Below are 23,362 nucleotides of genomic sequence, written 5' to 3' on the forward strand. Positions count from 1 at the left end.
GCAGTCAATTTTTTTTTCTAATTTAAACTTAGTGTGCAACTTAGAGAAGCCTTCTAATTATAACCGTAGGTTTTTTGCTATCTTTAAAAAAAAATTAACAATATAATACTTTATATAGAGCCAAGATTATGTACTCGCATACGAACACATATTTTGTTGTTAATTTAAAGCACACAATTGCCTTTTGGGTTCCTCTTTATTATTATTTTATCACCTAAGTTCTTGGTTCATTTCCATGTAGGGTATACAGCAGCCTTAGGCTCCACCTGGGCAGCACTGTGGCTGAGTTGCGCACGTAATTTCAGAAGAGGCCTTCAATTATATTATCATTGACTCAAATCTCTGCTTTCATTCTCGGGGTGGTAGAGAGCAGAAGCGGACCCAGACAGGCACTGGCTGTATTGATCTCTGGCCACAGGACACCTCATGACCTCAGCTGCTTCTCTTTCCTGAGCTGGCAAAACTCAGAGGCATGTCTCCCCTTCCTCACTGACAAAAGACTTTGTATTCTGTCCAGCAAAAACACATCCTGTTGCTACTCATCTCTAAATAGCCAACCTCCAGAAAGAACTGCCACTCACACCTTGAAATGGTGACTTTGGTACCGAACAACTTAGGTAGCATGAACACAGAGAGAAGGAAGGCTTTTAGAAAAAAAGTTTTAAGATTTTTTTTTATTATTATTAAAACAATGCTTTAAATTATCCTGTCAAATGCAAAAAAGAGTTGAACTTGCCTTGCAAGGAACTAAGACAGTGGCATGCGTTTGATTCTGCATGTCTGTCTTCCACCTTTGACAGTTGGGTTCATTGTTACTGTTATCTTTTAATTCGCGTCTCCAGTCAGAACATCACCCGCTGTGATGGCCTCCAAGGCGCTCAGGGTTCACGGGAGTTTCGTGTGGAATGATAATGCCTCTGCTCATTTGCTAAGGAAATTTTGAAAGGGCAGAACTGACATTAGATCTGAATAACCTGTAGGTGCTCTGGTCTCTGCTGCAAAGTTACTCTGTTACTCACCCTGCCCTGGCGATGTGGTGGGGGTGGGGGAGCTGAAGCCTGCAAGACACTGCCCTGTAGGCGCTGCAGGAAGAACTTTCCTGGAGTTTCATCATTAGACTGTTAGTCTGTGGTATCTTAAAGAGCGCTGTCTCCATTTGGTCACACCCATCTCACTCATCAACCTGTTTGTGCCTGCTTGCAGCCCATCTCGCCGAAGACCCTGCCCCCACTGTCCCCAGCTGCAGCCCGGTTACTGAATCTAGCTGACTTCCATCCTTATTTTATCTTTTACTTTCAGCAGTGTGTAACATTGTTGACTGCTCTCTTTATTCACCACTTCTTTTTCATCTTGGCTTCTATGGCATGGCCTTTTTATTTCCCCGTGAGTCTTTATTGCTTTTTCTCGGTTTCTCTGAGGGTCATTCTTTACCTGGTTGTTGGATTGCTAAACCTTACCAAGGCTTAGCAAGAAATGGTCTCTCCTTAGATCATTTGGACCATGGCCTGGCTTTAGCTGTGCCACATGGCTTATTCCAGTCTTCCTGGCCCACCCTCTTCTCTGAACATCAAGTTTATCATCCATATTTTCACCTTGATGTTCCAGAATGCTTCCATGACACGCTCCCGACCAACTCGTGATCTCCATTTTAAGCTTAGATCTCTTTCTTTGAGTTCAGAATCCATGCAAACCAGAAGTCTAGGAACACACTCAGGACAGCTTCCTCTCTCAGCGGCCCTCCATTATCAGCAAGACCGGCTGATTTTCAAACCCAGGTGTTCATAGCATTAATCTGCTTCTCACAGTCTCTACCTTCCCATTCCCACCCAAACCACCACCCTGCACTCCAAGTTCTCTCCAGACCCTTCTGCAACTGTACTCTTTTCAAAACATAAGTTCCACTTCCTTGAAGAGAGAGCAGGTCTTTCTGGTTCTCGGATCTCAAGATTGTCCTACTATAGTCTTATTTTAAGTTGTTATCTTTGGATTTTTTTTTTAACAGATTACCGTAGAGTTTGTGTTTCTGTATTTTAAATTACTCTGTCCTAACTGAGGAAATTTGGAAAATTCCATTAAGTAAATCCTATCTCTCCAAAATAACTGTGGTTAAATTTCATTTCAAAAATTACTATAAGGCACAGATAATTAAAACAATTAAGCGTCATGTGAATATCTGTACTCTGCTTTTCCTTAGCATTGATGTGTGAGCATTACATCATACCATTAAGTATATGTTAAGTCTATTTTCCCCAGGCTGTCTCATCTCTTACTTATGAATATAATGGACAGGTAACACAAAGTTCTACTAGAGTACAGCCACATCCAACAATCTCCTTCTTACTTATCTGTTTTTCTTTAGTTTTGTATTTATTCCTTGACAATTTCATACATGAGTACAATGTATTTAAAGGCTGTTAGAGTATTTATGTGTATCTATGTGAGTCTGTGTTCAGGAATATGTACATGAGTGCAGGCCCTCAGACCAGCAGAGGGTGTTGGATCCCCTGGAGCTGGAATTACAGGAGGTTGTAAGCCACCCAATGTGGGTACTGGAAACTGAACTCTGGTCCTCTGTAAGTGCCTGAGGCCTCCCCATCCCCAAAGACAATGAATTCAGAGCATACTCTCTTCCAGGCTATACCCTTTAGTTTCTTCCATAAGACCACCTACATACCACCCCCAACTTTATGTCTTTTATTTTTAACAACCTACTGAGATGAATTAGTGCTGCTTGTGAGTGTAAGGTGGCCACTGGATCCTAGACAGCTGACTCCGGGCAATACCACTGAAGAAACTGACTCTCCTTTCCTTGGGCCATCAGTTGTCAGGGGTGCCTCAGCCCAAGTGGAGTCTCGTCCCTAGCTGCTGTGAGCTCACGAGGGCAATGCCCTGTTAGGCCCAGAAGGCATTATCCCTAAGCTGTCACCCCCAGACTGTGGCTCTTGGAGTCTTTCCACCTTCTTCTTCCACAGTGCTCCTTGGAGCTGTGATATAACTGTCCCAGGCAGGGGTTAGCTCTCTCCACAGTCACTTACTCTCTTCCTTTCTATAAGCACTGATGACTCCCACTACAAAAGGAGGCTTCTCTGATTTGGAGGCAGACCATCTTTATTGGCATATATTAATTATATAAAGTCTGCTTTTTAATGGCGTTTCAATGGTGGTTTTATTTTTATGAATCTTTTAAGTGTTTCTAAGTGCTTCTCCATGTGAATTCCTTCAGTCTGTCTCTAATTTAGGAAGAACACTGTAGTGCACAACTTCTATGGGAAACGGTGATTATTCTGAGGCACTGTAGTTATTGGGTTTAGAAAGGATGAGTGAGAGAGAGAGAGTGAGCTTGAGTTCTTAATACATTTCTGTTCAGAAAGTTGTGTTAATCTCATTGTTTTTTAAAAACTGATTATTTCTTAAGGTAATTTGTAATTTACTTATTATAAATATTTAAGAACACTGAGATCAGATACCAAAGAACTATATTTGTATATAGTTCTCAATTATATTACCAGTCATCATATTGTATTTATTTAAGTGCTTTTAAGAGAGTGGTAACATGCTCTGAGCATCACAGACATTAGGAACTTTAAACCTAATTTTATAACAAGTATATTATTCTTTGTTTATCGACTTTTCCAGATAAAACTACTACAGCCATTAAGCACGATTGGATAATGTGCTATATTGGAATATCACCTTTGAGGTAGACTCCGAAAACATTTTAATGGGTTAAAAATATTATTTTAGGGCTGCTATCTTTACTACATCCCTTGAGGTTAGATTTAAATTGTCTGTCTACTTCCTATAGTCTTCATGTGAAATTGTCAAATTTATACACAACAAACCCTAAAAACTAGAGAAAAGAGGGCTTTGAAAATTTAAAATTTGATTACATACCTGGTTGTTCCAGCATTGTGAAAAATCCTACACTGCAAGCCCATGTATCTGTACTGGCAGCAGTGGGTAAGTAGCTGTACTCGGGTGCACGTCGTACTCATGAAGGAGCACGGTGTGCATTGGAAGGACACTGTGATAAACCAATACCACGACCTTATAATCTTTACCACAATCTCCATTCTTTTTAAATTTTTATACTTAGATAAACTCAGAGTGATAGGTATGATCTAATAATAGCCATAATTACATTAAACATGAGTGGACTAAAAATTCAATTAAAAAGTGGATAGTGACGGATTGAATGAGAAAACCCAGCTCTACGTGATTCTTGTGAAAGGTAAAGATAGAAGCAAACAAAAGAGTAGACTGTAGGAAAACCGCACTGTGCAGAGAACAAAGTACAGTCAATTGGTATGGCTGCACTAGCACTGATTGCAATCCAAGAAACACTGACAGAACCATTTCATAGTAACACATAAGCCAGTGTATCAACAAGAGTTCACAATTCCAAACCGAATTACAGAGCTTCAAAACATATGAAGCAGCATTAATAGAATTTTAAAAAGATACAAATCCATAATAACTGTACTATTTTCTTACTAATTGATGAGACAAATGGATTAAACATCAGTAAGAATATAAGCTTACTCAATACCATCGACTAACTTGATTCATAGAACCATATACTCAGCATTTCAAGAACATCTGGCATTTTCAACGAAATGGACTAATTAATAGGCCATAAACTAAGTCTCTAGCTATGATTTCAATACTGTCATGAGGTATCTATCCACCAGAGAAGACTACACAGAGACAGATCCAAGCCAAAACAAAGTCTTTATCAGCTGGCTGGGTGTTCAGGGCCTAAATGCAGTCCTGAGCCTTTCTAGGGATGAGCATTTAAGCACAAAAAAAGAAATCTTGGGTTGGCACACCTCAGTTAGCAAGAACAGTTAGCCAGAAGCAGAACTACAGAAGCCAAAAAAGCAAGGTTAGTCCATTTAGGGAGCATCTTCGGTCTCATTTGGCAGGCGTGCCTGCCTGTGTATATGCTGGGTTCCAAAGCCTCCGTGGCACTTCTGTTATGGCATGAGTTGTGCTAAGATCTGGGGCTCTTTTTCTATTCTATGTTTTCCATATTCTATTATGGTAACCAATATTTGGGAATTGAAAAAAACTCTAAATTTTACATACCAAAGCAAAAAAAAAAAAGGTCTAAAATTACCTAGGGATAAATATTCCTAAAATATTGATATTTAAGACCCCCAAACTAAAACAATATTAAGATAATTTTAAAGGCTCAAATAAATGATGTGATATATCATGTTTAAGGATCAGTGGATTCAATAATGATAATAGGCCAGCTTTTCCTCAAGTTGATTTATAAACTGAGGACAGATTCAACTAAAATTCTGCCAGATTTTTTTTTTAATTGAAATACACAAGCTGACTCTTAGATTTATACTAGAATGCAAAGACCTGTGACAAAATAATCTTTAAAATAAAATAGAACAAAGCTGGAGGACATACGTTATCAAATGCTAAGACTCCTTATCTAGATAAAGCAAGCAAGGAAAGACAAATACAACAGTGGCTGCAACCGCGCCCAGAAACCGAAGCACATGAAGAATCAGTTCATTTCCAGCAGGGATGCTGAGGCCCGTAGGGAAAGAGGGTCACCTCAGACCCACTAAGCTCTTTTGTTTTTATTTTAACATTTTCCCTTTTACATATCAGAGTCAAGTGCAGAGAGTTGTGACTCATCTGTGTTCTGTATAAAAACCAGAGCTAGCACATCAGGGCCCCATGAGAAGTGTCTGTTAAGTCTACTTAAATCAGACAGCTAAATGATTCTCGGGAAGTCGTGTACTAGCTGTATTAAGATCTGCTAAGTATTTTCAGTTTTAAAAAGGGTTCTGGTAATTGTAAAATTCAAAACCACAGAAGTTTCTGGGAAGCTTGGTTAAGATAAATACCTAGGAAAGAATTAAATAAAAATATGTGTAGCTTCTACTGAAATCTGAACAAATTGGCTCTTTTCAGGGATGACATTTCTTTCCAAGGTGTCACAAACATGGGCCAAGTCCTCAGTGAATTTTAAAGGCACAGTGACTCCTATCAGACCAGGTGCCCTGACATTGGAATGGCCCTACTATGCAGAGCACTAAAGTAAGGTTGGCTCACTGGTATTCAGTTCACACTCACTCATTCAGTGGTTGTTGTGTAGCAGTACATGGCAAGCTTGTCATCATAGGCAAGACATGCACCACTCTGTCACCTCTTTCCGTGTACAGAGTGTAGCTGGCAATAACTACCCTTTCATACCAGCAGTGACCGAACCCTGGAGACCACCCATCTCCATCTTATAGCTTCTATTAGTGTTAGCCAATAGAAGTACAATGCAAGCACCCATGTAATTTTATACTTTCTAATAGCCACATTAAAAAGCATAAGGTGATTTCAGTTGGGTAATTTCTCTAAATCAGTGTATATAAAATATGATCATTTCAACATGTAATAAAAAATTTATTTACTTTTCGCTATGCTGAAGATCCAACCTAGGGGCCTTGCAAGTACTGTGCCATTTGGCCATACCTTCCAGTTTCAATATTTGAAGATCTTTTTATTTTTAAAGTACTATGCCAAACCTACAAAAAGATCAGTGTATGTTTCATCTAGTACTTCTTGCCTCAATTTGAATAAGCCACATTTTAGCTAATCAGCAGCCACATGTGGGGAATGACCACCTTCCAGACAGTGTGCCATGTATCAATCAATGCCGGGCAGCTCTAGGCTGTTGAACTTTAAAGCTGAACACCAGAAAGGAGAAGGTATAGCATGCGTGATGCTAAAGGAGAATCACCATGTCTGGGAAACAACTCCCATTATTGTGTTACTAGAAGTCAAGGGCTTGTGGTCAAAATGAATGTCGTCCTGTTATGGCTGCATAACTCCTGAGAGAATCCCAGAGTTTCATCATATTTAGAGATGAATCTACCTAACCAGTGTGCAAAGATATGCAAGTGGTCTTTGAGAACTGTAAATACTCCCAGTGTTCAATGATTCTTCCAATAATGATTTTTTTCAGAAGGCAAAAATATTGCTATTCAAATTTCTCAATAAATATTTGTGAGATGAGCAGTGGAATGAATCAGTAGATCACATATTATTCTCTGACATGCAGACAAAATATTTTTAGCTCCCAGGTTAATGAGCTCATGTTTATGTACATGCCTGTCTCCTGCTTAAAATTCATTTGTATCCTAACTGAATAATTTTTTGTTCTTCTACCTAAGGTCATTATTTCCATTAGGCTATCCATCCCCATATTTTCAAGGCTGCAACTAATTTATTATGCCATGCTGAATTTATAATTCTGAGTTTATAATCATTCATCAAGACTGAATTTCACCTGTGATTTAGGAAGGGAATGAGTTGGAACTAGTTTGGATTTAGTCATTGTTTCCACACAGGTGTTTATAAATTCATCATCAGGTGGGTCTACCATCCCCATTGCAGCACAACCACCTGGGATGCAGAACGCTGTGCCTACTGCTGGCTCAGAATCCTGGGAGATGGTCCTCAGGAACTTGGTACCAAAGGAGAGTCATTTCACACATAAATCTGGCAACCATGGTCATTCATACAGTAAAGTTCCACATTAGTGTGACTGATGATGAAATTACACATTATCATTTCAATCAGTGTCATTACGAGAAGAAATACTATTTACAGTGTGTATTTATGTGTTCATTTGCCTTTTCGGGACACCTCATTGCATACTGTAATTTCCCTTTCAGTAAAGTTTCTTTGTTCAGGAAAGCTCCTTGACATATAGGTTATGAATGATGGATTCTACTAGAGTCAAATTATATTTATCATAAATGAGCTAATGTCTAAAATCAAATTGTCTAGGACCCAGATTGCATTCTCTCACACTTTTCCCTTGGTCTCTGTAATGTTTGTGACAGTGTCGGGAAAGGTGTGCCTTGTTTCTTTCTTTTTTCTTTCCTATGAAATCATTTTAAGTGTACTTTAACTCAATCACAGTTCTGCAGAAAGCTATTGAACCAGACACAAGTACTGGAGCTTAGAAAGTGAATCTAACTGAGCGTCTGCCCTCTAGGAGGTCACCGCCGCAGCCAGGCAGCGGCGAGAGACAGGCACAGAAGCCTGTGTTAAATGTAATCTATGAAGGCAATGAGGAGCAGAGAGAAGCAGAGGGTGGGTGGATAACTGGCCGAGAAGGGAGGGAGAAGCTGGGCGTCAGGGAGAAGCTGGCACTCTGTATGCATATGAGCCCCAGTCGGAGGGAAAGGTAAGGACATTCCCACAAGGCTGTCCAGGATCCAGGGAAGCTCAGAATTTGGGATCTTCTAAACCAAAATGCATTCTCTCCACTGAACACAGCTCTCTCTATGAACCTAGTCTTCAGAAGCTCACAGACCGCCATGTCTTTTGCATACTAGACTTTCCTGTGGTGAAATCTAAAGAGAAGTAGTACATTTCCTTTTCAGGCCCTTAGATGCCATTTAGCTCACACCAGCAATAACTACGTAGGAACCCACCTTTAAACGACGCCAAAAGCAGTGTGCTGCTAATTTATTGCCGCATCTATTAAAGCTCTAGAGAGAATCTAATGGCTTGGATTTTAAATATAGTTGAGCTATTACCATGATATTTCCTGATTTAATCCCTCCATAAATTAGATGAGATGCGTATAGTACCTGTTGTCACTTCATTCTTGCCCCATCTCCAATCACTCTCCTGCCTTCATTAATTCAGGATGAAATATCAGAAACCATACATGGGAGATGGGAGAGAGCTAAATTTTATGGCTTCAGTATGAACTCACATTGAAAGATGCCCAAGGTTTTACTGGAATAAGAGGAAAAGAGGAGATGGGGAATCATACTCATCTCTTGCAAGCGTGTTAATAATGTTCCTGGATAGTTACAAGTGAGGAAGTAGGGCTCAGAGATATTAAACAGCTTGTCCATATCTCTCTGCAGGCACTTGCCAGAGCCCACACACAAACCCAGTCTTCTGACCCTAAATGCAAAGCCCTTTCTGGTGTCACCTCAACTCTTCTGGGAATTCTATTGAAACAGTTCCTTCAGTGTTTTCAGTGAAAGACATTATTGCCAGCCTATAAATAAAACTAGAAATAATCTTGCCATTCATGCTCCATCACTTTGCCATCAGTGTTTTGCCTTTATCCCTTCACAGCCGTTATTTGGTGTTCTCTTACAGAAGGCAGCAGACTACTGCAGCAGAAAATGTCCTTAGATGGGAACCCCAAAGTGATTCATGGACCATCAGAGAGGTCAGACAGCCTACAGTGGTCAGCGGGGCAGCCTTGTAACCCAAGCAAGCCTAAGGCAAAAGCATCTCCTGTTAAGTCCAATGCCCCCTCAGCTCATCTGGAACTAAAGCCAGACGAGCTGGCAAAGAAAAGAGGTAAAGTGGTTTCTTTTGCGTAAATGACTCGACATATTCTGCACACACATAAAAATGCCAGGGTGGCAGAACTTTGTAGAAAAAAAAAAAGAGAGAGAGAGAGACTCTTTGTTTAACAAAGAGAGTCATACATGCAATTGAATTTCTTCTCTTTTTCCCCCTACAATTCACTTAGATGGGAAATGGAAGGCAGATGCAATCCTTCCCATGTCAAAGCTCTCGGAGTATCAAAGGTGGAATCACCTCCCCTTCTCGGCCCCTCTGTGGATGGATGAGCATTTGCCTACCTCAGTCACTTACAAAGCAAGTGTTAGAACAGGGCGGAGTAGTGCCTCCCAGGCATAGGAAGGAAGTCCAGGCCTGGTCTGGTAAAGATGAATCTGTAGCCTGATAGACCTTCCTTGAGACATGGTCTTCCCTATGTGAATATCCATCTGTATTAGAACTTTCAGGCAATCTCACATGGAACAGCTTTTCCATTTGACACATTAGATTTTTATTTTTCAAACCTGGGTATCTTTGAATGGTAACTAGCCTTCCAAATGAAAAGGCTAAATCACTTCTTTTCTGATTCCAAGACTAAATAATGCCCTTCTGATTCAGCCCCAGTTGTCTTTGGTTTCCTTGGCTTTGGTTTGACACACTCATTCCATTTTCTTGAGGGAGATTTCTTTCTTTTAAGAAACATGTTCTTGTTGAGATATGGGCAGTCTGTTTGCCATGCAAGGCTCTCTGCCTTATTGAGAGTTACAGGAAACCCAGAGAGATGGCTACCCAAAGAGCTGCTTTAATGCTGTGGCTGTAATTCCAGGCCTGGCTCAGGATGCTGGTCAGGAGCCAGCATACCTGGCACTCACAGCCCATCCTTTCTAGCCTATTGGTTCCTCTCTATGTCATTTTCCTGCTCCCAAATCTCTGTTGGCTTTGAACCATGTGCAGTGGTGTTAACAGAGGGAGCCAGCAGCACAAATGGCCTTTATATTGAAAGAGACTTCAGTTTATGACAGAACATAATGAGCAGAGGCTCTTTCTGAAGAGCAAAACGACAGGTGTGCCATATGTGGCACAACCAGAGTCCCCCACCGCACCCCCATGAAGATGCACCATTCTGGGGGGTTGGGAGGGTCGGGCGTCAAAATGGCCCATCTCCTCTTAACAGTGTTTCTCCACTAGAAAACAAAAGCCAGGTCTGTTTGGGGTGAGTTGCTTGCTTTGTTTTATTTAGCTCATAAGTAAAAGATAGAATGGCCATGTTAACATCCTTTTTTTCCTGGCGTCGATTTTAGGCCCAAATATTGAGAAATCGGTGAAGGATCTCCAGCGCTGCACTGTATCTCTAACGAGATACCGGGTCATGATCAAGGAAGAAGTCGACAGCTCCGTGAAGAAGATCAAAGCGGCCTTTGCTGAGCTCCACAACTGGTGAGTGCTTTGACCCACAACTGTAAATCCGCAGTGTCTGGGCTCTCCCTGTCGTCTGTAAGAAAAACATCGGACGGACGGGAAAAGTTGCTTATCTAATACATAAGCATCGCAGAGCTGCTCTCTCCCTCTCTCTGACTTTTGTAAAGTTCTGCAGGCAGGAACATATATCTTGGGAGCAAAAAGGAGAAAGTATTCGAGTAAGAAGAACTCTGATAGTCCTCGTAACTCAGTGAAAGTTGAAGTTGGCCTTAGTGCATCGAGAATACAGAATGAAGCCTGAACAAAGGGGGAAGAGAGAATCCTTAAATGGGACTGGCATCCATGAAAAGCTAGTAACATGAGAGCTAGTTTAAAAGTACAACACATTGCCATCATTATCACTAAATTTCCCTAGCAAAAAGAAACATCCAACAGCTTTAGTGATAACACTCCATTCTTGACGTAAGCGGTGTGGCTAGGATGGTTGTGACAAAAGCGGCCCAAGGAAAGAAGGCTCTTTTTTGGCTCACAGAGGGTACAGTCTGCCATAAGCAGGGGCTTGGGACTATAGCAACAGAGCTTGAAGCAGCTGGCCACCTTGAGTTCATATTTGGAGAGCAGAGTCGATGAGGAGATGTGGTCCGCTGCCCAGCTTGCCTTCTCCTTATTATTCACAGTGGACTCAGGCCCCCAGCCCATGGCATGGTGCTGACCGCGATACAGTGGGTCTTCCCACCTCAGTTCATCTAAGCTACATAATCTCTGACAGGCATGCCTGCAGCTTGTCTCCTCAGCCAGTCTAGGTCCCGACCTGTCAGCTTGACAGTGATTAGTGTTTTCGATCGCAGAGGTACTCTCATTACTGCCCAGCTCACTGCCCTTCACAGTGTACTGAGTACACCTGTTTTCCTTTTTCAAACAAAGAAATAGTACCCTGACGTGGGCTAGGTGTTGCCCTTCCCTCCCTGTTGGTTATAATGAAGAGCATTTCTCTGAGCCCTGGACCTTTTCTTATGTACAGAATTAAGGTGAAATATTATTATTATTATTATTATTATTATTATTATACAGTTATAATGGGAAAAAATGTTCTGTATGTCACTTAAGACTCTTTCAGTTCCAGATGAGAAAAGCCATACCAAAGACAAAAGAGATTTTCATAGCTGAAATATATAAATATTCTAAAATATTCACCCAAGCAAATCTCCTTCTAAATCAAATTGTATTACTACGTTATCAAGATCTGGTCTTTCTCTTCTCTCCTACTTTCTTCCTCCCTTTCTCTCTTTCTTTTTCAGTATCTCCTCAGTTTTGCTTATTTTATACTTCATTCTTAGACACTTCTGTCACAGCAGATACCCTCTTCTTGACTTCTCCATAAGCCTCAGTCCCCTGAGGGCTAGGTAGTAGTTCCAGGAAAAAAAAAAAAAATTCCAAGGGCTAATTTTCCTTGGCTGGGTTTGGTCACATGTAAGCCTTTGTAATGATTACTATAGCAAGAGGACTGGTTTTCCCACTCTCTGTTCAAAGTCAAATGCTTCCCACAGAGTGAATAGTGCGGTGAGTCCCAACTCCACCCCATAAGCGAGACTTGAAGAGTCAGTTATCTAGGCCAAAATCTAGGTGCTCACACCAAAAGAAACCACCCAACTATGGTACCCAGGTTTGTGGAAATAGTCCCCGATGTCTCCTTGACTTCTCCTGACACTAGAATGTGACCGCATTTCCTGCATATTTTTCCATTCTAAGTCTTTGCTTTGACACCGATGTGCTTTTTAACAGAAACTGTGGCGTTGTAAAAACTAAGGATTAAGCTTCACACTGACTTAATCTAAAATTCATGAATTTTAAGCCATCTGCTACATACAAGATCCCAAGGGTGCAGAAGACACCAGGTACTTGACAGGAAACTGTCTCCTTCAGTCACCACTCGGCCCCTTACAGGTCCCGTGATGAGCACATGACCCTTTACCTTCACCCAGCCATGGCGTCCATGGGGCTTTCCTCTTGACCAAACTGCAGCTAAATCGTTCATGGCAACTCCTAGGACTCGTGTGAGAACTTAAAGAAGGCAAAGATGTTGTACTATTGAAGATGAGACGTCTTAGTAATTTCTAGTTATGACTTTCCTAGTCTCTCCTTAAGTCAGTTGTCCTGTTACTTGTAAGTATACCCAACAGATGTCTAGAGACAGGGGCGGCAGAGTTTACCTAGAAAGGGCCAGCTATAAATCTGTTAAGCTTCCTCAGCTCTGCCTGTGTGGCTAAAAAAAAAAGACAAACAGCCTCAGACAATGCATAAAGACAACAGAGCAAGAGTGGCTCCTGGTTGCCTGCGTTTGTGAGCCCTACTCTCAAGAGATCGGGGCTCGATTGGAGAGCTCTGTGCCCCATCCATCTGGGTGGCCTTGAAGAGTAAGTGCTTCCTCTGATGAACGGCCCCTTGTGACACCTTCCATCCAGTGACTCAAGCACTAGCTGACCAAGGGTAGCAGTGACCTCAAACCACCCCTCTTCCAGCTGCTAAACCTGCTTTTTTATTTACTTAATGTTGAGTATTAGTAAACAGCACATGGGTCTCGAGGCATCTGGAAATTGACAACAGATTCTTTGAGCTTCTTACTCCTCGTAAACGGTGAAAGTGTAGGGAAGGAATGCCAGTGCCCACAGAAGTTGTGCGGGATTTCTCTGCTCCACATCCCCTTGCCCTTGAACCTCGTGGGGGAAGATGAGTTTCTGCATGAGCTTTGCCAGGCTCAAAAGTCACCCACAAAACAAAAAAGGGCACTTTCCTTCCAAACCAAGGAAGAAGGTGTGTAGTTCAACCCTTTGCTATATGTGGCAGCTACCGAGTAAACCCTTAATAAGGATGATCCCACAACAACTGTGTGCTGATTTAAAAATAAAAACCGTCTTAAGCAGAACTTCTTATGTGCATTTCCACTGAGAGGAAAACTTTGCCTCCACTCCAAATAAACCTTCAGCCCAGCCAATGCGGTGATGAATTTAAACAAAGCTTTACTCTTGTTTCCTAAAGGATATGTCTTAGGAATTACATTCCTCGTGAAAAATGTCAGGCTACAAAAGACTTGTTTAAAAGAAATTTGCCTACTGATGGTGAAGTCACATACCATAGGCAATAGAGGGAGTTGAGTGCCTAACACCATCAATGGCAAACTTTGGGCTCAACCACAGAGACTTGTAGGTTTGGAACACATGGGCCATGTCTCTGCTTTTCTGAAAACATTGCTCATTCTAAAACGGTAATTAACTCATGTGACCCTCAGGGGTGTGAGTCTGTGAGTCTCACTCCTAAGTCTTCTCTCTGGTCCTTACTGTGGACCATCCAGTTCTCCTAGCCCCCCAAGGACTCTGGAGGGGGCATCGTGGGTCCTTTAGGAATAAATAGAACCTCTCATGTAAAACATTAAGAAAACATTCACTTTCCCACTTCCCACCACAGTGCCAACACAAGGACATGAGTTCTGCCTGACTACATTCCACCATAAATCTTGATGAGGTTCATGGGAAATGTGATTTTAAGACGCTGGGAGAAAGTGGTTTGCTGTACACCCTCCAGACTTACTAAGAGCACACCGGGGCCAAATCAGCTGAGTATTTATCCTTCCCTAGCAGGCTGTGAAGAACACTTGCTCAATACAGTTACTGAAGAAAACCACTAAGTAGCTAAAATATAACACTGGTGTTTCACCAGGACATGGTCACATGTGGCTAACTGGTCATAGGTAGGGCATTATCATCTTCTCAGAAAGAACGAGGGATCTAAGCAAGTAACCAAGATGACACAATCCTCTGCCACTACAGCTGAACAGAAGAGAAACTTGGCAACAAGAACATAAAAAGTCACATCAGGAACTAACGTGAAACAGCTGGCTCCTCTTCTGTACAACTGGCCTCCTACCACAGCTGGAAAATATTCATTCTTTGCAACCATAGCTGCCAGATTTAATTGCTTTGTGTGCAGACTAGTCTAGCTTCTCATCACAAACCCAGTGTCTGTGTGTCCAAGTTGATTATGAAGGCTGAAAATGAGCAATAAAACATGAAATTGAAAAAACATTGAGGAAGTATAATAATACTCAATATTTTTGCCATATGCTGGGAGAGAAAGTATCCCAAAATAGAGCTATAAAAATCCTGTTAGGTGCTATTGTCAATTTAACATCTAATTAAGAGCACTCTTAAGGAAGATGGGAGCTGGTCTGGAGCCAGCAAAGTAGTGTGTGTACTAGTCAGGGTGGGTGGCGGTGCTAATGAGGTTGTAGAGATTGAGGCATGGAAGGAGTAGTCATTTTGAGCTGTTTTACTCTAACTAAAAAAGGGCAGTTAGAGCACATGTTTTGTAGCAAGCACTGGCCCTGTGCCTTACCTTTGGGTTTGGTTTGGTTTTCTGAAGTAGGGCTGTATTCATTACCTTTCTCATTGCTGTGGCCAAATAGCGCAAGGAGCTGTTTAAGGAATGAATAGTTCGTTTTGCTTCACAGTTAAGAAGGGATCTCTTCTGTCGTAGTGGGAAAAGCACAGTGGGAAGACCTCAAAGCAGCTGGTGATGTTACATGTGCAGTCAGGAAGCAAAGAGCTGACAGAAGTAGGTTAGTTTGTAACGCTTAAGATCTGCTCCTGATGACCTACTTCCTCCCACAAAGCTCCACCTCCACAAAGTTTCACAACCTCCCTAAATGGTGCCACCAGGGGAAAACCAAGTGTTCAGCCCTGTGATCCTATGAAGACCTTTCATGTTCAAACCACGGCAGGGGCTGGGGCTAGCCCAGGCTAAACCTGGAGGTGAGACATGAGTCTCCGCCTTGAATTCTTCCCCTTTCTCTGCGACCTCCAATTCATTTCTTCCCTCTCCATATCTGTTCCTTCTTCACAGCATGGGTCCCTCCTGTGGCTCCCTTCTGGTCAGAGATCCATCCTCACTGTGGCACTCCACTTGAGCAGTTACCATGGTGTCCCCAGATCCCTTGTCTTCTCTTTATTCATTGATGCTTCCTGGTCTCTCACGGATCATGGCCTCGTCCTCATTGTGAGGATGTGTTCCACGCTCGAAATGACATACTTGACTGTAACAAATGTCCTCTAGAGATTCTGTACCTTAATCAAAAGATGACTTCTAGCGGGAGACTCCAAGTTGAAGAACTAGCTGTTTTAAGATAAGTTTATCTTTTACCCACACATCTGAAATTTCCCCTTACCTGCTGCTGGAGCCTTGCTGGTAGCTAAGCAAAGCCTTTCTGCATACATTATCACGCTGGTCTGGTCTGCAAGGTGGCTACACACCCGCCAGATACCATCTCTTTGACATCTTAAATGCTGCGTTCTTCTCTGGGATGTGAGCTTGAGGAGGCCTCCTAATAGGAAGTAACTAGAGAGATTTGTATCTTGGAACCACCTAGTGATAGCTGACCCCTTATTCCCAGTGTTGATCCTTGGATGCCCAGATAGTGTAAAATTATGGCAATGTCCATCCTCTGAGTCACTTGTGGCTGAAGCCAAGCAGCACCATCTTCCTGCTTCAGGAGATTTACCTTGCAGCACAGTTCCCCTCTTTTGGTTGGTGACCAACTCTCCCTGTCACCGTGTGCACACGCTCACCCTTTCTCGACACCTTTATGCTGTTTGTGTGTACCTGGAGGTGCACACAATGCTGAGATTATCGTTTTTCTACTCATTGTGTCTCTCATTGTTCTCTTTGTAAATAACTTAGTATCTACTGAGAAACAGTACCTATGGATTCATATTTGCTTCTATGCCGAACTCTTGTGTATGGAAACTATAGTTTAAACATCTTTGGGCCTTCTTGGACATCCTTTTACAAAGGCATACCTCAAACTTACTTCAGTGGTTTTAGAAATCTATTTCATTTGATTGGTTGGTTGGTTCGTTGGTTGGTTGGTTGGTTGGCTGGCTGGCTGGCTGGCTGGCTGGCTGGCTGGTTGGCTGGCTGGCTGGTTGGTTGGTTGGTTGGTTGGTTGGTTGGTTGGTTGGTTTGAGGTGGTATTTTAATTACAACTTGATTTTAAAGAACTTAAAATCCATCAAACCCTGAAATTAGCAGACCCAAAGTCTATATACCTCAGTGAACCTCTACACAGTCAGGCTAGCCATCCTGAAGAAGCTGTGGAACTTCACATTGTATTTTACACTCTTACTAGTGTACATTTATCCACCATGAGAAAATCCCGACCGAGTTAGAACTAGAAAAATACTCAGCTCTCTATCCTCTTTCATGACTTGGCTGTTGATTATCTCTCCACAGTCTTTCCTTTTCATGTAATTTGTACCCTTTAGTGTTTCCCTTTCATAATGTTTCTTTATACTTTAATATTCCTTTAATGTTTCTGTTTTACTGAATCTATATGTTATACTGTACTCACATGTTATACTGAACCCATATGTTACACTGAATCCACATGTTATACTGAATCCATATGTCATACTGTACCCACATATTCTACCAAATCCACATTTTATACTGTACCCACATCTTATACTGAATTCACATGTTACACACTTGTTTACATATATACAAATATATTATGGCTAAGTGTCTGCATGTAAGGGAGAATGCACAGTGTTTTTCTTTCTGAGATTCAGTGCTCTTGATTAATATTATATATTCTAAATCTAATGCATCCCACGTGGCTCCAGGAGTGAACCTGAGTGGAGCAGCAAGGAAGTGAAGAAAGAGACAGACACAGACAGATATACAAACAGAAAGCTGGGATCAGGTGAACTAGACTCTCTGATGGAAAAACCCACCACATCTGGAAGCTCAGTATGTTTATTACAGAGAGTCGAACAGGGAGGTAGGGCTATTTCATACATATAAACAAAGAGGCGGGGTTTATTGTATACAGATGGATCAAGGAGACAAGTTTAGGATCTAGGTAGGAGGATCTCTGTAGGCTAACAGTCTGTAGGCAAACCGTCTTCGTGCCTTAAACATCCCGATGGAGAAAGCCATAGTGAACAAATTCTGCCCTTTCCTTCTGAGCCTTGCCTCCTGGGGAGAAGGCTTTGCCATTACTCCATAGGTCTTAGCTCTGGGATGGGTCACATGGCCAGCTTAGCTCCTGGCTACATAAATTCAGGACATCTGTCACTCAGGGTTTTTCCTCTCTCCTATGCAAGCCCATCCATTTTCCTGCAAATTTTGAGATTTTGTTTTTCTCTAGGGATAAATAATATTCATATGTGTGAATACACACATACATATTATATATAAATATAATATATATAATTTTCATTGTTCTTATTGCACCAAAATCTCTGTATTGCTGCTTTGCTCACTATAGCAAGAAATTGGGACCAACCTAGTCACCCATCAACAGATGAATGGATATTGAAAGCTTGTTTGTTTAGTTTTAAATCCAGGTGGTTCTCTTTGGCATCTTCTAACACCTGAAAACCACAGATTACACATCTTGTAGAGGGGCTACAAAGCCAGAGCGGTAGGTGTCCCTCAGCTGGAGAATCTCTTCCCTCTAGGAGACAGTTGGTCTGGCAATTTTGTTGATTGTCACAGCTGCAGGGAGGGGCTGTTGCCAGCCTCTGGTAGCACAAGGTGAGACCAGGAGTACTGCTCCCCGGCCTTTTACTTCCTTCCCAGGCTCCTATAACAAAGGCATCTTTGGTCCAAGATGAGGATAATTCAGAGGATTCCCTAGTGGAAGAGAAAGCCGCATGTTCTGCAAGATCCCCTTGAGGGAAAGACAGACTCTATAATACTATGAAAGTCCAGCTTGCAGCACCCCACCCTCCAAAGGGAGTAGGAGATACAGGAAGGGGGATTTCCCATCCCTTCCATACTGCAATGCCTTCTTCCCTTTTCAATCAGTGGTGGGAAGATTTTTTTTTCCATACTGCCTGAAACATAACCCTTCCAACTATACATTTTAAAGGTCAAATTACATTTTTGCCTCCTTGAGATATAAAAAACAATTATATTGGAGTGTAGAAAATTGAAGGCTTTCCTTTTTTTTTTCTTTTTTTCTTTTTTTTGGTCTGTTTTTCATTATAGAATTCAACTCAGTCCTTAAAAGAAAATGGAAAAATTAAGAACTGAAGGTTGTAGCTAATGACAGACAGTCACTTTCATTAGCCATTCTGTCTCTACCAGAGTCTTTTTCTCATTTTACAATAAAGCCAAATATCACAGTGGGGACCAGGATTAGGATGGAGATCTGAGGCATGTAAAGATAAGGACAATGGGGAATTGTTCCATTAAGCGCCTGTTTGGGGATATTCTTTGGCTTCAACCAGGCAGCAATATTACTTTTCCCAGGCATACAGGGCATATGTCCAGCCATTCTAGTGCCAGTGACATACTCAGGTAAGCAAGCTCTTGTTCTGTTTAAACTAGATAGAAGAAAGTCTTTTTTTTTTTTTTCATAGCTTGTGGTCCAGCCATGGTTGAACAAATACTTGGTCGTTTAATTGCCTCCTCTTAATTAAGAGAATCATTAGCATCATGGAGCTACATATACTTTGATAGGAACAACACATAAAGAAAAAAAAAGACCCTGAAATTAGATCTGTATCACAAAACAGATGGCAACAGGCAGATTTGGCTTTTGAGTTCAGTCATATGAGCATGGGAAATGGGTAGGGATCGCACTGTAATGCCAACATGGCAGAAACAGTGAGCATTACTAGTGTGCACACTGGATGTTGACTGCTGGCATAGTGTAATTGTACAGTTACAGAACTGATGCTTCTCCATGCCCCTTGCCATCAGTGGGTTTGCTAGTACAAGAATGACCCAAGGAGGCTTTCCTGCTGCTTGGCGTTGCTACACAGTAAGTGTGCAATGCTTCCAGTTCCCTATTTAATTATGAGAAGTGTGTTAAACAGCTGCTAGATCTTGCCAGCTTTTAGCCTAAACAAAATCAAGAGGTCGGGATGTGTGCCTTTCAGTTCTTCTGTTTTGGATTTGTTTGTTTTTTTTAATAAAATCATAAGTTTCAATTGGGTTTTTATTTTTAAAATGTAATAAGAAGGTTTTTTATGTCTCGTCTAGAAGTGAATACAGTCCTCCCTCTGACTGATCAAAACCTGTGCAAACCAGTCTTTCTCACAAATCCCTTTCTTTCTCATCAAATGTTTTTTCCTAAGTGCCCACCTGTTTCCACCTTGTATAAGACAGTGTGCAAAAGGAAATTAAATAAACTTGTTCCTTCCCACACACAATAGTCCACGTTATTTGGACACTAAAAGAACACAGTGTGGGATGAGCACAAACTTGCAATGGATACATGGAGACAATAATAAAAGAGGCTAATAAATATATTTATGCCTCAAGAGAGCCATATGGATGGGGTTTGTTGCCGTCTAGCTGACAAATTGCCCAAAATGACTCTTCTCCCTCACTCTGTACCAGTGTAATAAACAGGAGTAAGTTCCAGGATCCATTCTGAAGCTGTGAAAAGGGCAAATACCACATAATGGGGGAAAACTCAAGGTTCCTGTGACTTTGCAGCCGTGGGGGGTCCCTGTGGTCCAGTCAATTGCCAGCCTTGCCTCAATGGTGAATATATGTCCCTCTAAACAGGTGCAGCTCAGTCTCTGCAGGTAAAAGCTGCCCCTTCCGTTTTCTTCCCCACCCCCTAAGGTTTTTCTCCACATTAGATGTTTCCCCAGGGCCTCTGCAGGGACTTGAATGGATCCGTTGACAAGGAAGAGCAAGCTGATAAATATACAAAGTACTGGACTGGCCTTTTCAGTTTAGAGAAACCAGCATAAGCAGCTCCTCTCATTGTCACCTTCCTGGGTCTCCCGTTTACCGAATGACCGCCATACACTTTGTCAACCATGTGCTGGGCCCTGACAGCGGTCTGCGTCTGCTGCACTTTAGCTCAGGCTTCTTTGCAGAGGAGCTTCTGATTTGGTTTCAAAAATCTGAGAAGATGTCTGAGTCTTTTCAACAAATGAAGGCTGCCAATCAACCAGCTGGTTACATGCTTCTGAACAGAAATGGCTGTCTTTCCATCTTAGAATGGAAATGGAAGACAAAATTAAGCAAGTGTTCTGTCTGCATATTCCCCATAGGGTATAATATCTTTAAGAAGTTATAATGTAGTACATTTTCACTAAGAGAATTAAGATCCACTTCTTAAACATCTTCATAGACAGCAAATCCATTAGATTTAAAGAGAGCTAGTCTATATTGCAATTTGAGAATGAGTCTTAGAGGTTTTTGGTTTTGATTTTGGATTGTTTGTTTGTTTGTTTGTTTGTTTGTTTTTCACCTATGAGAGTATTAGGGAGTAGGACTCTGGAGTTATTTTGAACAATTAGCAAATCACACAGCAGACTGAACATGAAGTCAGTGAGATAGAATTCCTTACGTATGTGCAGCATTAATATTTCAGTAGCTGTAAACTCTTGATTCTTACTAGGCCATATTCTAATGAAAGTCACACTTTCAGAGGTTTATTAACCACTTAATTAGGAAGCATGCGGTGTGGAGTTAGACAGAATGGGGTTTGAATTTCACTTTATGTATTCTAGCTCAAAAGCCAATTGAGTTTCTTACTCAGCTATGGAACCAACAGTTGCTCCTTTCTGTGGGTTGTATGAATATCCCTATCTAAGTCAGTAAGCTTGTCACATCATTCTAGAAAACTTCTAGCATGCTCCACAGTGGATGCTCGCTGAAGTTCCTCTCTTTCAATTATAGCATTTAGAAACGTTCTTTTCCTCTACCCTGAGACACTGGGAGGACATTATTCTTCAGCACTTTCTAATTAAAAAGTTTTTCATACAATATATTGTAATCATATTCGTTCCCCTCCCACAGTGCTCCAAGATCCCCTCCCCACTTCCCTACTCACCCCAATTCATCCCTCTCTCTTGCTCTCCCACGCGCTCTCTCTCTCAAAGGAAAAAAAAGAAAATCAAAACAAACAAAAACCCAATAAGACAAAAAGAAGCAAACACTAACTGTGGAGTGCACTTTGTACTGGCCAGTCACTCCTGGGCCTGGGACTGTCCCAGTGTGGTTGATATGCATAGTGACACTCCCCAGGAGAGAACAGATTCTCCATCTCCCAGCGGGTACCTATTGCACAGAGCTTCTTGGTTAGGGGCAGGACTCTGTCCACTTCCCCTTCTCAGTGCCAGGATTTTGTCTGCTTTGAACTTGTGCAGGTTTTGTGTGTGTTCTCTCCCTCCCTCCCTCCCTCCCTCCTTCCTTCCCTCCTTCCCTCCCTCTCTCTTTCTTTCTCTCTCTCTCTCTCTCTCTCTCTCTGTCTCTCTCTCTTATGTGCATGCCTTGCGTGTATGTGTGTCTGTGTGTTTGTGTGTCTGTGTGTGTGTGTGTGTCTGTGTCTGTGTGTGTGTGTGTGTGTGTGAGTGCTGTTGTGTCTGGAGATGCTGCTCCTTGGTTACAGAGGGCTACCTCTGTAAGCACTTAGTGTGTACTGGATCTTGGGTGTGAGGTGTGTGAATCTCTCCACAGCTTTACTATTCCTTGGGTAAAGAGAGAAGTGAAGTACAGGGACCCCCATTGGGAATGGCTACCACTGCCACCAAGACAGGTCACACCACCTTCCTCACTTGCCATGCCCCCCCCATCTCTCTCCCTTTCCTCAACCATTTATCTCATGGGTAGAGTACTGTGCCATCAGCGGTATTTCTCAAGCTTGTTTGTGAATGAGGCACATCTGAGCCCAAAAATTCTGCTCCCATGAGTGTAGAATTGACCCCCTAGTCTGCATTTCGTGCACTACCCTGAGAAAGCTAGCCTGGATACCACCATAGCTGGAGAAACGCTGCTACAAATACTGAAGGATAATGGTGCTTTCCTTCCCTCAAAGCTCTTGACTACTGGGTGCAAACAGAAACGAGCAACCCAGTGTGTCAAGTAATACAGTAGAGTGTCAGATGCAGAGGCTAGGTGTGAGCAGGTGAGCTTTGAGTGCAGGGGCCAGGCATGAGCAAGTGAACCCTAGAGGCTATTTAGGAATGAGGTCATCAAGGAGGGGACACTTGAATCTTCAAGGAAGACTAGAAATCTCCCGCATAAAGAAGGGAACAGAAGCAAGATCACAGTATCTGAGAGGACACAAGTTTCCCCGAGCCCCACTCCACCAATCAAAAGAGTGGGACACATGGCTCTCAAATCAGAAAATCCACTTAAAAGCGAGACAGGTGAACTACCATTCATCTGTAGTCAAGAGAGTAGGAAAGCTCCTTTTTAGACTCCAGGGTTTATTTGCCTTCCCAGGGTAGAGCTACTTAGAGCTGGCTGTTAACCAAGATAATGGTGCATGCTTGACTAGAGGATCCCAGTATGCGTTTTCTCTCTTTTCCCTCTTCACCTGAGAGCCAGAAGTCTAAAACCTGCCAGGTAGGCAGGCCTGGCAGCCTCAGGTTAGATGTGATGGCACTCCAGATCCTTTGGGTACCACACTTAGAACTTGTGCTGAGCATTGATTACCTCATGCTCAGCTTCGGCGATGGCGTCTGCACAGATAATTTTCCCTATCCTAATTTGTTTTTAAAAAAGAACAACATCAAAGCAGATACATTGAAACTAATAGAAGAGAAAGTGGGGAAGAACCTCGAGCAAATAGGCA

General features: G+C 42.1%; 1 protein-coding gene across 6 annotated transcripts in view; it reads left to right on the forward strand.

Moving 5' to 3' along the window:
- Spats2l (spermatogenesis associated serine rich 2 like) overlaps nt 1-23,362 on the forward strand; it is a 178,046-nt gene that overhangs the window by 121,328 nt on the left and 33,356 nt on the right. For all 6 annotated transcript variants that reach the window (XM_031367545.1, XM_031367544.1, XM_031367543.1 and 3 more), the window contains 2 exons: nt 9,148-9,354; nt 10,641-10,776. In XM_031367545.1, coding sequence (XP_031223405.1) covers nt 9,148-9,354; nt 10,641-10,776 — 343 coding nt within the window. The remainder of the gene's footprint in view (nt 1-9,147; nt 9,355-10,640; nt 10,777-23,362) is intronic.

Source organism: Mastomys coucha, unplaced genomic scaffold, assembly GCF_008632895.1.
Source record: "Mastomys coucha isolate ucsf_1 unplaced genomic scaffold, UCSF_Mcou_1 pScaffold14, whole genome shotgun sequence".
Taxonomy (NCBI): Eukaryota; Metazoa; Chordata; class Mammalia; order Rodentia; family Muridae; genus Mastomys; species Mastomys coucha.